General features: G+C 30.0%; 1 protein-coding gene across 1 annotated transcript; it reads left to right on the top strand.

Annotated features, from left to right (window-relative positions):
* The first annotated feature begins 1,690 nt into the window (after positions 1-1,690).
* LOC114386975 (ethylene-responsive transcription factor 12-like) lies at positions 1,691-2,760 on the top strand. The gene has a single exon (XM_028347061.1). The coding sequence runs from the start codon at positions 1,867-1,869 to the stop codon at positions 2,383-2,385; it is 519 nt and encodes a 172-aa protein (XP_028202862.1). The 5' UTR covers positions 1,691-1,866; the 3' UTR covers positions 2,386-2,760.
* Positions 2,761-15,969: the final 13,209 nt, after the last annotated feature.

Consider the following 15,969-nt stretch of genomic DNA (forward strand, 5'->3'; position numbering starts at 1 on the left):
GTGAAGTCCTAAAATTCTATTCTCAGCGTGAAGTACTAATTTTTACCATTAAATGTTTATAAAATATTCAAGGGTTGAGATTTAAGAAAGGAAACTGATTTGGTCGTTCTTTTTTAACAAAATTTTCTTCTTTTTTTCTTCAATCATTTGCTTCATTAATGTCGCAAGACCCAAATCTCAATCCAAATCAAATTTCATCCCAAACAACCACTTTCTTCTATTGTTTTCTTCAATTCCAAGTCAAAACAGCTTTAACTCACGTTACCACGACTTTCTCCTGCTAATTTCTTGAATTACATTCCATATATCAAGTCTAAATTCATTCTTTGACACCAATGAAGCAAATGATTAAAACCCATATCAACAGAACAAACAAAAAAATTTCAAACAACAAAACTCCTAGATTTAGGATTATTAACTTACAACAGATCTCTCACAAAAAAAGTAGCCAAATTCATTTCAAATCCTCAAACCAATTTATGCAATTGAGAACAACTAAGATTAAAAGAAAGAATAACAAATCCAGAAAAATCCATGACATCAATCAGCAAAATAAATGAATAAATTTCATGATTATCGTGAATAAATATCACGATTATCATATCAGAGAAGAGGATTCTGTCTGGAGTTCCAACCCGGGTAAGGCCAAGGAAGTGACAGCGGTGAAGTAGGACATGGCCGGCGGCGAAGAAGAGGAGGTAATGGTGGAGTGGATTAACATTATTCTTTTTTTTTAGGAGATTAAAAAAAATTAAAACTTTTAATAATGGTTGTCTATTAAAAAATATTTAAGCATTTTTGAAATCCGTATCTGTAGGCATATAAATTATTACATCCGTGACGTAGGATTCAAATGAACATTATTACATCCGTATCTGTAGGCATATAAACTGTGCCAGTCTGGTTGGTGCAGTGAGTCTGAACCCCGCACCCCTGTCTTTCACCACTCCCACTTTTCAAATTTATTTAGAAAATATTTGTAAATTCAGACAGAGAATCGAATCGGTTTGAAAGAATAGTAGTATAGTAAAGTAATAATAAAAGTGAGAGAAAGGACTGAACCCAACAAAACAGAGTCAAACACGCCAAGTAGAGCAGAGAAGGCCCATAATATAGAGGGGTGTGGTGTGGTGTGGTGTGGCGTGGCCCAACTTCACCTGTTCCCTGCAACTCAGACACCCTTCCACGTGGGAGTCTCTGTCACTGCACCAACCCCACCCTTTCCCTTTCATTACGTCAACCCAAAGGTTTTGACTAACCCCCGGTTAAGGAAGTAAAAACAAATAAGTATTTGATTTAAAATCATAAAAATAAAAATCATGGATAATATAATTTTTTTTCTTATTTCTTAAACAATATCTTCAAAACACAACACTGGTTGGTTGGTTGGTATTTGCCTAAAATAAAAACCAGTTCTTCCAAACTCCCTCCACTACTCATAATAATCTCAATCCCAATTAATTAAAAATAATGTCAGGCGCCGTACAGAACAAGTAGGGCTTACGTCACACCCGTCACTCCCCCCTTCTCACACGTCTCATCAAGCGGCGGCTCCCCAACATCAACAATCCACCGTCCGATCCTTCACCCTATCCCCTGATCAAGATCAACGGCTCTCATCTAAAGCACCCATTTTATCCACATTCCCAAGTGTGTGCGTGTATATATAAAGGCAAAGCAAAGAGAAAAAGAGCGTGGTGTGGTGGTGCCGGCCAGCCGACAATCACGGGAGGTTATGTGGGTCCCTCCACTTTTATATACATAACAACAACAACACACATACTAGTCATTTGTTGTTGTGTTCTCCTTTCATTAAGGTTGTGTTGTGTTTGTTGGGCTTCGTTACTGTACTTTGGTTTCATTATTATGGCGCCGTCTTCTTCAGCTTCTGCTTCTCGTGAGGGACACTACAGAGGGGTTAGGAAGCGACCATGGGGACGCTACGCCGCAGAAATAAGAGACCCATGGAAGAAGACACGTGTCTGGCTGGGCACATTCGATACTCCCGAGGAGGCCGCCCTCGCCTACGATGGCGCCGCCCGCTCCCTCCGCGGTGCCAAGGCCAAGACCAACTTCCCTCCGGCGCCGCCCCTCTGCCTCGACCTCAACGTCCCTTCCTCCGATCACCGCTGGCCCCACCACGTCCCCCCCCGCAGCCTCGTCCTCAGCGACTTCCTCCACACCGCCGTTCTCAGAGATATCGACCCGCCCCAACAACCTTTCCCACCCGCCGCCGCAGTAGCTCACCGAAATCCCCACGGCGGAGCTATGCCCGTTGGCGGCGGGGTTCAGGTGATGGAGGGTTCTCCAACGGCGTCGTTTTTGGGGTTCGTTAGGCGCGGCATCCCCATCGACTTGAACGAACCTCCACCCATGTGGCTATGAACGAATGAAAGCCCTGACTAGGTTTCTTACGGCGTCGTTTTACGTTCAGTAGTAGTATCTAATTTATCCACTATTTTCTCTTAATATATGCTTAGGTTTTACTATTAGCGTTGTACGTTGATCGTAGAGGGAGTGGTATCTATCTGTCCATGTGAGTCTATCTAACACTAGGTAAATGAAGGGAAAAAAGAACAGCTATGATATTTTGTATATAAAGTACATTTATTTATTTTTCCTTATCAATGCCTCTAGGAATTTATGTATGGTTGCGTTATGTTGGAATGCGAAGCGAGCGTGTGGGTATGAGCATGATGGCATTCCTTTTCTAGTCAGACCTCTGCTTCCTATCATTTTTGCAGCCTATAAGTTCCACAACTCTTAACTCTCAGACCCTTTCGCTATCCTAAGCGCGTGTCTTTCCTAGCGCCTACTATCTTTATTAATTAGAGAGAGACATGTGAATCAAGATTTTGTAAATTATCCAGATAGAGTTTGGAATATCTTATCTGACTATATCCTCCTATATTTTATGCTTAGGATTCGATCACAATTTGTTAGTATTGGTCTAGGACAAAACTAGTCCTAAATATTAATTATTGTTCTGACGAAAACTGATGAGCAGTCAAATTGGAATAACAAATTTTACATTCCTTAACATCACTCAAAAAATAAAATTGTAGTATTACATAAATAATAACCTTATTTTATTAATCTTTAGTATATCACTAACTACACGTATTTTTTATATGTGATTGGATTAGGTTTGATTTGATTTAATATTAAATATGGACAAAAACCAAATCAATTTTTTACAATTTTGTTTCAATCAATTTTTGTGATTTTTACTTAAATAATATCATTAAAAAATTTCTACATTTATTTATTTTTTAAATCAAAATTATGAAATTGTATTAAAAAAAACCTATTAATAAGAATCTATAAAAGTTATTAATACGTTCAACATTTTATAATAAAATTTAATCTATTTAAGTACCCAACAATCAAAATTATATCTAGTCGTGGGATTTTTGTAGTACTCATTGTTTATTTAGTTTAAATAAATGTTTTTTGTTTTATTTTTTCTAATAATTTTAAAAATATTACTGTAAAAAATCACAAAATAAATAAATAAAAGTTAGACAAATGTCTGATATAGATTTTTTATAACAAAACATTTAAAACTTGTGATATTAATTAACATATAATGTAATGATAAATATATTCTTAGTATTACTGTCATTGTAGTTATATTATCAAAATGAAGAAATGAAAATATTAAAAAAATAATATAAATACTTTATATTATTATATGTAACTATTTTAAAAAGGTTATTTTTTAACTAAATACAGATGAAGTCTAATAGGTGGCAAGTGGTAACTTAAAAAAGGAAAAAAGTTGAAGGGTTAATAAAATATACTAAAAGTCATAAATATGAAGGAATTGCTTGGTTGAAAAGAAGAAATCAATATTTGAAAAAAAATTAAAAAATAACGTGAACTTTATATTTTTTCTATATTTTAATTCAAATAATTTTTCTCAATCTCTTTTTTTTTTTTTTCTGTTCCACACAACCAAATGTGGATTTGCATTTATGGAGTCAAACTATATATAGAGATATCTCTGCCTACGGATGTGACGGAAGCAAATGAAGGATTCCTGATGGGGGGTGACTTGAAGCCCATTGATTGTTCCTTTCCTTGCGTCTCCAAAGGTAACAGTCCCTTTACTAATCTTATATATTGAAAAAAAAAAGAAGTTAAATTACAAATTTGGTTAAAACCATAAGTAAAAATACTTCCCTTTTTCTCTTCCAACTAATTCTAGAATATATTAAGGTTTTTTTTATTCTTTATGCTTAGTTTAAAAAAATATATTGCTATGTAATATAAAATATCATTATAGAATTAAAAAAACAATAAAATAACAAATATGATTGTCTTCTTAACAAATTGAATTTTGCCGACACACACTAATAAGTATTTTAAATGTACCTAGAAATGAAAACAATTAATTTTTCACTGAAGCTCATTTCATAGGTAGGCTATGGTAAGGTTCGTACTAATAAAATATTTGTATTCTTGTGACGAGAAACGTTGTTCTTCAAGTAAAATATTCTTTCTAGTCCTTTTTACATTGTTTGATTAAATAATTTATAAGAATTAAAAACTAATTAATTTAGTAAGTAATACTACTACGTTTATCTTAAATTTATATGTTCTTTTCAAAATTATTTCTAATATTAATGAGACATACAGTCAAGTTTTTAAAAATGTTTTTTTCATTTTTAATTCTTTCAATCTCTCATTAATAATATATTTATTCTTTTAAGTTTTGTTTATTATATGTGAAGAGACAAAAGAAATTGCTAAGATGCAAAATTAGAATAATCTAACAAGCTTCAAGTGATGTTTCATAGGAGTAATCTTTAAATTAATTTTCATCAAATATTTAAAATTATGAATGGTCGTTAATATTTAATTTTATTTCACTGAAATAAGAATAAAACATTATTCCAAAGTTAAAAACTATAATTATGTGGAATAGTAAGGTTTTAGAAAATACTAAAAAAAGTATTTTAGTGCATTAGAGTAGTGATGGGTGTGAGGACTGTAGTGGATTAGCTTGGGTTTTTGTGAGGTGATGCAGTGATATTATTATGGGAAGAATGTGACCAATTCAAACCCAATTGTCAGAAAACTATTATGAGCAGAGCACACAGTTGAGTGCAGAAGTACAAGCTCCAACCCATTACCCCCACAGGCAAACACCCCCCTTTCCCATTCTCTACTCTCTAGAGACTAGAACCACAACACTATTGTTGAAACTTGAAAATATTTTTCCTTTTAATTTAAAGACTACTAAAATAATCCAAATGATACACAAACTACAACTTTAAACATTTAACCGATACTTTTCATTTCAAAAAGTCGTAAAATTAACTTGTTCATCAAAGTTTCACAAACAAAAACTGATAATCAGTAAATATTATCAATAAAAAAATACCTATAGTTATTTTTATTTATGACATTATAAACTCTATTGTATTTATAATTTTTTTGGTGTTGTGTAACTTATTAGATATTTATCAAATATTTTTCCTCGTATATATGGTGCATGGTAGTATTGGATTAATTTTTTTAAAACTTGTTTATTAAAATAATTATTTTAATGAAATAAAAATATTTTTTATGTATTTATCTAAATTTTTTTTATTTAAAAAAATAATTTTTAACTTAATTTAAAAAAACAAATCCTTATAGATTCTTGAAAAAAAAATCTAAAATTATTTATTTAAATTTAAACCAAGACAGCATCATCATCATTTGAAATTTGTTAGAAATGGATATTGGTAATATTTGGGATAAAATAAGAGAGCGAGTGGTGAACAGAGAGAGTAAATGAGGCATAAGACAGCACACGCTGAAGCTGCTGCTGCAGCAGGCAGTGATTTCACACCAACAATCTCTCTTTGACCCGTCTTCCATGTCATGCGGGCCCCACACATTGAATGCGGCTTTTCATATTTCATGCCATGCACCATGATATGATATGATATGTGTATTCACACACCCGTCATGCATTATGTCCGCATGTTATGTCATAACCATCATAGTTGCTGACCGCCCCTATACCCTCCTTGGATCTATCATCCCAATCAGGCTAGGAATGGAGTTTTAGACCTAACCTTTTTTTCTCACTTTCTTCTTTTTCATTTTTATAATATCATACGCCTTTTTTTTTTGTCATAAGTTTTATAATTACAACAATATACTGTCACTAGAAATATCATGTACAGTAAGCTTATCATTATATATATATTTTTATATATTGTATGATGGTTAACTTTTATAATAATATTAAAAGTTGTGTTTAAAGTAATTAATCCTTAATTAATTAATAGTGTAAAAATAGTTACTCCGTGATTAACACCTTTCATGTTTTTTTTTCTTTTCCATTTGATATATACTCCATGATTCAACACCTAAAATATTGTTTGAAATAAACTGCACCAAATATTCTTATTTTAAAAAGTAAACTATATAAATTCTATCTATTATGCACAAATGATAATATAAATGATTAACCAAAACAATGAAAACTAGATAAATTCATCACAAAAGAGCCGAATAAAAACTTAAACTAACCATATTAAACTATCTAATTTTTTTTAATTTAAATAAAAATGAATTATTTTTAAATTGCATAAGCCCATTTCATGCATGTACATCATGTGTACCGATGTTGCACGTCATAACCTTCGTTATTTGCTCGTGTTTGAACCTTTTGTAGAAAAGTAAATTTGCATTATTCTTTGTGAAAAATTGAAATTTATATATTAAAATTAATTCAGGTCACGTGAAATATAGAGCCAAATGCCCAAATCAATTTAGTGAACACACAATAATAAGGAGGTGTATCAGAAGGTCTATGGAGCATTTTTTCTTTTTTGGTGAAAAGGTCATTAATAGAATATTTGTTTTCCCATTTGAAAATCGTGATAATTATTACATTTTACAAGTAAATTCTAAAGGTAACACGATCAGCCCATTGTTTCCTTTACGCACTATTCAATGTGGTAAACTCTTCCATTAGCAACCGACTACAAACTTTTAATTGGTCATTTGTTATAATTAAATCATTGCTTTTTTGTTACAGTAATTAAATCATTGTAAAACATGAACCAAACAATTTTATAATTTATATATTTGATCAATTGCTAAAAACACTACACGATACTTTTTAAAATTTATTTAAATGCCTTTGACAAGTCATTTTACAACTTATATAACTGACTTATAATTTATTTGATTATAATATAAATATTCCGTAAAAGACTTATTTAATTACTTTATTATTTATTCTGTAAAAGACTTATTTAATTACTTTATTTAATTATTTAAAAATACATTTTTAGCTCCAAAATAAATTATTATATAAAAATCATATGAAAAAAATTCTTTTATGTCATAATACACATATCAAACTAGTTCCAATGTTAATTTTAGTTATAACTTCTAATTTAATTAAGTATATCCCTGTAAATATATTCTAACAGATAAATACGATAGTCTATGATTCAATTCAAACTAAATCAAATCACAACTTGTCTTAATATTTGAATTGGGTATTTTTTTTTTTCAACTCAAAACTAATCTTATCCATGAAGACCTTTACCTAAGGCTATGTTTGTTTTGCACGGTAGAAATAAGTTGTCCAGATAAAATTGAGGAAGAGTTGTTTGTTGCAGTAGATTAAGGTGAGAAATAGCTTGGTAGGATCCACTTGTATTATTTCTTTCTCTTTTTTATTTATATTTATTATCAACAGCTGTTTCTATTATTATAACATACAAAACATGAGTGTATATTGGTCGTGTGTATAATTTGAAAATAGCCGCCCTAGCGGTTCTTATTGTTATGGGTAGGCTGCGCGTAGTTTGACTTAAAATATAATTTTGGTCCAAACTCGACTTATTGGATGAAGGCAATCCCACCCACAGATTCGTAGGGCCCATATACCAATTTCTGCAAGGTTTGGAAACAAAATGAAAGTGGCTTCTTACGAATTGAAACATACTATCTGCTTTTATGCATACACGAATTAGATTCTATACCCATTGATAACCCATTTCTTTACGATTTAAACGACATTCATGTGTTCATGTCATGATCATCACTCCCATAATAATTGCAACTATTACTATACGTTATTGTGCAATTCGTTTCGTTTGAGATTACTTGGACCTGTAAACTAGCAAGTCAAATTCGTGTACAACTAGGACTGTTAAACAGGTGGATCCAGTTTGTTTAGGTCGGTTAAGGTATTTAACCAACTTGGTGTTTTATCATGTTAACTTACTTTATTGGACCGAAATAAATTAAATCTCTTAATTAAGGTGCATAAATATTAATTTAAGGGAGTAATTACATTTACTCTTCATAAAGTGTGCGCACATTGTTTATATTTGATACCTCTTACTCTAGAAACTATACCAATATCTTTTACATTATGTATTAGGCTTAATTAAGGTTTTATATTAAAAATTCTCTTTTTTTTCTTCATTTTTTTAGTGATCTAAGATATTGATGCCTAGAACTTAATGGTTGATTTTCTTAAGATACGAAAATCTATTTAAGAGAATGGTTTCTGTCAACAAATTTTTTAAATACCATTTTTCATTTGATCTCATTTTTAGTATTTTTAAAAATGGGTAATTTTTAAGACATTTTTCTGTATCAAATAGTGCATTTGTAGTTTTTGTTTCTCATTTAGTTTCTTAAATATTATAACTTTTCTTTTAGTCCCTTTAAATATCATGGATTTTCTACTTGATAGATAAAAAAGTAAATAAATTAAAGGGACCATTTGATGAAAAAATATTTGTATTTTACACTAATTGGAAAAAAAATAAAATTAAGAGATCAAATAAAAAACTTAATTAAGCATATATAATATTATTATTATACCAGACACATTTTAATAACTGGAAAATTGTACTTATCTTTCATACTTTATATATAATTCTCATATCACATGTACTTTATGGCGAATAAAATAATTTTTCAAAGAGTCGAGGCATATTATAATAAGTGTTAATAGATTGGACCGAATAAATAAATAAATTTAAAGTGGTCATTCTGTTATAAATTGATACCGATAAAGGACACCATAAAAGGGTTGGCCCATCTAAACTCGTTGAGTAGGCTCTGCTTGCCAACATTCTTTATTATCTCCGTCTCAAATATTAATTGCTATTTTGTTGTGATTAAGGCGGAACTAGTGGACAACAGAGTTTACACTATAAGTTAAACTCACTCTTGTTGTTATTAAATAAATTTATTAGATTATATTTACAAAATTTTAAATTATTTAATACTTCAATAATATATATATATATATATAAATTAACATAATATAAACATTTGTAACATATGGAAATAATAATCATTCAATTATCTTCTTTTGATTATTTAACTTTAACAACATTTGACATTAGATAATGTTATACTTAACCTAAATCTACCAATCTACGTGAAAAACTATCAAGTCTGTGTATATAAAAAAAGCCAGTCACTATCTAGAGCATGAAATATTTGAAAAACTACACTTTTCTTTCATACTTTACATAATGGACGGCTCTTTTTTTATTTTTTATTTTTATAGACATGATATATTTGATGCTCGTTATTGTGATTCATGTGATCAGCCATTGTATATATAATGATTATTATTTTGTCTACTAACTTGAAATGAAAAGCGGGGACCATTTCATGGGTTTTTCATAACCCAGTGCCTTGAATTCAAAAGTTGTTTGTTTGATGAGCCACTTGAAGATCATGTTAGTTTTTGTCTCATTCAGTCATGACCATGTAGCTGAACAGAAATTCCTCAAAGGTCTTATAAAGAATTATCATTCGGCTTTGGCTTTTTTATAAAGTCAATTACTGGATCATTAAATCTTTGCTACATCGCTTCCTCTATTTTTATTGCTCCCTCCTTTTTAGGCCATTTCTTTTTATTGGATTGTAGGCTTTTCTAATGTAAAGAAAATACACCGTATGCAGAAAAGTTAACCTGAAAGTTGAAGAAAAGGAACACTAAACAGAATTGCAAATCAATACACACACCAGTCACCCATTCCAATAACTTGAACGGTCAAGCCACACTTTCAAGTCATAGTGGAAAGCATGATTATAAAATATAAAAGCAGCCCCACTAATATTTTGTACTGTGATACTATTATAATTAGTTTTTAATTGATGTGCAAAGCCCTTCATCTTGAAGACTACTGTATTCGCTAGCAACAACTCAATATCTCAAAGATCCTTTGTTTAAAATAAAACAATATGTTCTGTGGATACCCATTACACACAGACTAAATTCTGATTTCTTTTATTAGATAACACCAATAATGAACTTTCTAGAATTTCTAAAAATGATAGAATTTTGCAGGAATTAATTATCAAGGACGAGAACCAAATTCAACAGGCTATTTTAGCTCAAATAATATAAAACTATTTGATACTTGAGTTTGAGTTTGATTCTTTTGGATAAAAAAAAAATATCAAATCCAAACTCCTATTTTGTATAAGAAATTAAAAAAATTTAGCTCACATGAAACCTCATGTACACAAACACATACAAGAGAGAAATAAATTAGAAAATTAAGCTTCTTTTTTACCTCAACCAGGTTTGGTCAAGGATGAATAAATCCAGAGAAAATGATCAGAATTGACATGTGCAAATTAACTGCTTTTCATTTGCAAGGCACAATAGATTAATTTAAAAAGGCTTTGCATGTATAGGCTAAAATATTATATTATATAAGAAAAAAAGCAAGAGCGTTTATGTTCCGACTGTTTTATTAACAAGTCCTTGATAATGACATAGTAATAATAACCCATGACCCATCACATAAGTTGATTGCTCAAAATTTTCAGCACATAGAGACAAATTCTTCTAGATAGGAAAGTGATCACTTAGATGATAATAATAATATCATGATCAGAAATAGTAACTGCCAAATAATGTTATTGGAAAAAAAAAATAACAAACTTTGAAGAGGGGCATGTTTAAGGGCTCCATATATTCACCATGTAAGTATTCACAGCAACGTTTGCTCTGAGTCTGTGGCTATAATAGGGTTACACAGTCTATTATGCGACAAATTTCATGATTCTGCAGCGCCAGTTTTGAGCTGAAAAACTTCACCCATGAATAACAAGAGCTGGACAACAAAGAACTTAAAATTTATTTTTACATGATATATATACTTTTTTGCCCATTTAATGCCCATTTAATGCCCAAGAACTAGTGAACTATGAATTTTGAAATACTCTTCTCAACATTCCTATTGAGGACAATAAACAAGCCGCTATAATAACAGATCCAAAATCCCCCTATAGTCTTTGGAATGGTAGTTTGGCTGTCATAAAACTTGCACTTAATCATTTGAGAATGACCCAAAACCGCATATTTTGCCCGGACTCCACATTGTTTCTCAAGGCAAATTAAAATATATTCCAAATTCCCTTTAAGAAATTTAACCTAAATGACTTAGTAGTTTCAAAGTTCTTATATTTTCACAATATCACTTGCATTTAGTAGCACAATGGTGATTTTGCCAAAGGAAAACTTGGATTATTTAGTTACATAACTTTCAAAAACAGAATTCTAGCACCCAACTAACAAATGCTTTATTTATTTTCGTTTTTGACTAACCCAGTTCAACATAATGACAAAAAAATCACAATAGGAATTAAGGCATAAGGGTATAATATTCATGCTTGGTTGGAACCATGTCCTCAATTCGCCTCCATTTCAACACGGTCAATAGTAGTTTCCCCCTTAACGAGGTTCTTGGACGCAATTGGACATTAACCTCACAGCTTCAGGAAATTTCCTTGAATTGAAGGCATCCCTGATCAGTAGGAAATTTCCAAAATAACATTGCACGTGCAAGTGTGAGATATGAAACCAAACATAAAGAAACAAAACCAAACTTAGACTATTTTTTAAAATATATTTCTACAGCATTTTATGTCATACTTTTTGCTCTTGATTATTGAAAAATCATTACCAAAATGAGTAAGAATCTCGTTAATAGATGGTTTTGTCCAAAAGTAGCTAGCATAGAATACAAACTCAATAGTCTCCAAAACAATTTACTTGTAAGTTGTAACATTATATTCCGCACGTTATAGATGGGGTCTCTCCTAGTATTAACAGGTTTTAAATTCAAAGATATGCAATCAAAATTCAATATTTTACCTATCAAATTCATCATTTCAAGCCCATAACAGAGATTAAGCACTTTTTTTTGCAATAATTGAAATTAAATTTATAGGAACCGTAAAAATGTGGAAAGGGAGAGGCAAAAAGCCTCATATACACCACTTTCGGAACCGCAAAATTTTGTTTTACCATTGGATTACAAATGAATGAAGGGGGTTCTTATATGTAACAATTAAGGGCCCACAAAAGAGTGTCAACAATCCAAATTGGGTTCTTGGGTTGGAAATGGTTTAAAACGAATATTAAGTTCATATTATTAAATCTTTTATGTTATACTTGTCAAAATAGTAATATTATATTATAATAATATCTCTTACAAAAATATTTTTTATTTCTCTTTAATATTTTTTTTTATATTTTATATGTTCTTATTTTCTTGTATTTAAAAAATATAATGTATAAAAGTAATATCTCTTAGTTCAAAGATAGGGTACAGTACTACAGTGGTGGTCAAATTCAAATATTCCAAATCCACCACGTACTTTTGGGGCCATATATTTTCGTTTTCAATTTCAACGCGCTGAGAAGGAAACTATGGAATACGACACGAAGGGATTGAAAGTGGTTGCTGCTTTTATATTTTTATTTTTTATAATTTATTCTTTCCCCTTTCTCACAAAAGGTGTCACCTCAATGCACAACAATAAATTTAAAATTAAATTCTTCAATAAAGTGAAAAAGGACACCAGCCGCCCGTACCTAACCAATTTTTTGTCATTTCATTTTTTCTTCTGTAAGGAATTCCTTTCCATAATAATATTTTATCTTGACTCAAAAAAAAAAAAAAAAATTGGTGCAAGATACATGTGGTAATCTAGAAAGAAAAAAAATCCACCCTAACTCAACGCCATTACGTCTCGTACTTCAATGAAAATGAAAAACACTTTTTTAAAATTAGTGTTGAACGGATCGAAACACTGGGTTCAATTATGTATATTTTAATATTTATATTGAAAATTAAACATAAAAAATATTTATATTGAAAACTAGGCGTAAAGAATTGCAATAATAATGATTACTTTGCCGCGATTCTCCAACTCAACGAATGTGATTGATAAGTTTGTTATTATATATATATATATTACCAAAAGATGTAAAAATCACTTTAATAATTTTTATTTTTAATTAAACTAATCTTTAACTTTGTGAGCCTTTAAAACTACTTACGTGAGTTCCTACAGAATCACCATGATTAATATAAGTAACATTGACTAATTTCTTTTATCAATAAAAAATATTTTTCAAACCAAAAATTAGCGGAAAAATGAAAAAAAAATTAAGTTAGAATATTTTTTTTATGTGAAGTACTTATAAAGCTTACAATTTTTTAATGCGGATCACTTATAAATTTAAGATAAAGAACTACTAAACATGTATTATAGATATCGTTAATTAGACAGTTTCTTAAATAAAAAAGAGTAAATATCTAAAATTAATTTTTGTTCCTGAATTTGTAAAATTGTGACTTAGTCTATTGACATTATTTGGATGACAAATTAATCAGTTATCCAAAATAATATTTTCTATGACATTTTAGTTCTTATTACGACAGTATATATTTTAAAGGCTCCACAAACTAATGATACGACTAATATTTCAACAATTTTACATATTTAGAGATAAAAAATAATTTTGCATCTTCCAAAAATTCATATACCAACAAATTATATTTTTAGGGACTGATTTAGATATGTATCCCATAAAAAAACAAAGGGATAAAGATGAAGCAGAAAATAAAATCCATAGTTATTCTGAAAAGAAAACAAAAGAGAGAATCCACAATTATTTGCCCCTACTGGTGTGGTGATCCTTCATTCGTAATAAAAAGCAGCATCTTGGCATATCAAATTGACAAACTAAAGCGTGAATCATTCGTTTTAAGTCGACATCTTCTCTTTTAATTCAATGCAACTTCATTATGAAATCTTACAATCCGGAGGAAAGTGCTGCGCAGCCATAGAGTGCCCCACTAATCCTTTACTTAAGCCAGGTGTTAAGGACAATGATTGCTATTTACCTAATCGTCGGAATAATTAGTCAATTTTTTATTCTGCAAGTACAACATTAACTAATGTTTATTTAAACATATAATAAGACAATATTAGAATAAATAAGTGTAAACACGTAGCTTCTATTTTTAGTTACTCCATATATTTCACTCATTGAAATACAAATTAATATAACTAAAGTATTTGCTTTAGTAACAGTTTCAAATTTTAAACTATTTTTTCTAAAAAAAACCCTATAATTCACCTCTTGAAACATTTTTGGCTCACATACAACATACACAGCACTCATAAAAAATGTGAAAAATATCCTTTTTACATGTGTTTTTAAACTTTTGTAAAGCTCAATTGATCAAGTTTTTTTTTTACCGATAATGAATAAATAGTTGAATTTATTCTCAAGGGTGTGATGTGATGCTCCTTAAAAAATAAAAAATAAAAATTTAATACCTAAATATATAAAAAATATAATAAATTAATCTTACCGTTAAATTTATAAAATCATTTCATTATTAGGTTTCAAAATTTAAAAACTAATTTGATAATAAATTATATTTTTTAATAACTAGTATAACATTAATTCATAAATTTTAAGGAGTAATTTATTATTAAATTATATATAATTAATTTATTACATTTTTACGTATTTAAAAATAATTTAAATTTTTATGTTTGAAGTTCGCAGGTAAACGTTTACAAAATTTCCTATATTAAAAAAATAAAAGTATGAGTTGCGTGGTAATAATAAAATAATAGTACTATAGTAATAAAAGGGGTGAAATGGAGAGCGTAAATAATGATTATACGGTAGGCAGAGGTAGAGTCCCACCAAGGCAGCAGCCGTGGTTGCAATAGTGGGTCCCACAGTTCTTGCATTACACGTGCATGGCAAATGGGATGTGCCCCACTCAACATCACAATTCCGCCTCAAAACCCTACACCACGCGCTATTCCTATTCTTCCTCCTTTTATTATCATTGTCATTTTAAATTCTCATGGTTTCGTTTGGTTGGATGAAAATAAAATAAGTGTGTTTGAAAAAATATTTAAATTTTGTAATAATTAATTAAAAATTACGTGGGGTAATTTTCAATTAATTTATGGTGTAAAAATCTTTTTAGTGCACGCGAATTCTGTGAGACACATGTTAGTATGTTACGGAAAATAACATTATTCTTCATGCCCAATTTCAATTATAACTAAACTAACATTATTTATATAGCTTACGGCGTTTTTTTCAACTTTTTCGTGTACCTCGTTGTGTGTTCAAAAGAGATATTTGCGCGGCTTTTTCCTTTTACGAAAAAGTGTATTAGGATGGGAAGAAAGTCTGCATAGCCATGAGTACATGACATGTTTGTATCATCTTATTTTATTTTCTTTGAGGGGTAAAGGCTACATATGCCATCCCATGCCATGCATCAGTCACAATTTTTAAATTTGCTTTCCAAAGGTGAATGCATATAATAGATAGCTTTGATTTCTGCTTCTCTTACTTCTCTATCCAACCACTCAAGTAAACTATTATTATAATTTTTTTGAACAACTTATTAGGCTAAGCCCTAGTGTGAGCCCACAGGACCACATTCAATATTCAACCAAGAAAACTCAAAGTGTGGAAAAAAAAAAACAAAGAGTCTTTTCTGCAGTGTATGAAACGAAAGATATATGCTTCCTAGAGGAGATATTGAGCAAAAGTGTTTTAAAAATTATGAGATCCACTTATATTATTTTTTTATTTATTGTCAGTTATTTCACTATCCTTTTATTTTTATTTTTCTT

This window comes from Glycine soja, chromosome 15 (genome assembly GCF_004193775.1).
Source record: "Glycine soja cultivar W05 chromosome 15, ASM419377v2, whole genome shotgun sequence".
In the NCBI taxonomy this organism is placed as follows: domain Eukaryota; kingdom Viridiplantae; phylum Streptophyta; class Magnoliopsida; order Fabales; family Fabaceae; genus Glycine; species Glycine soja.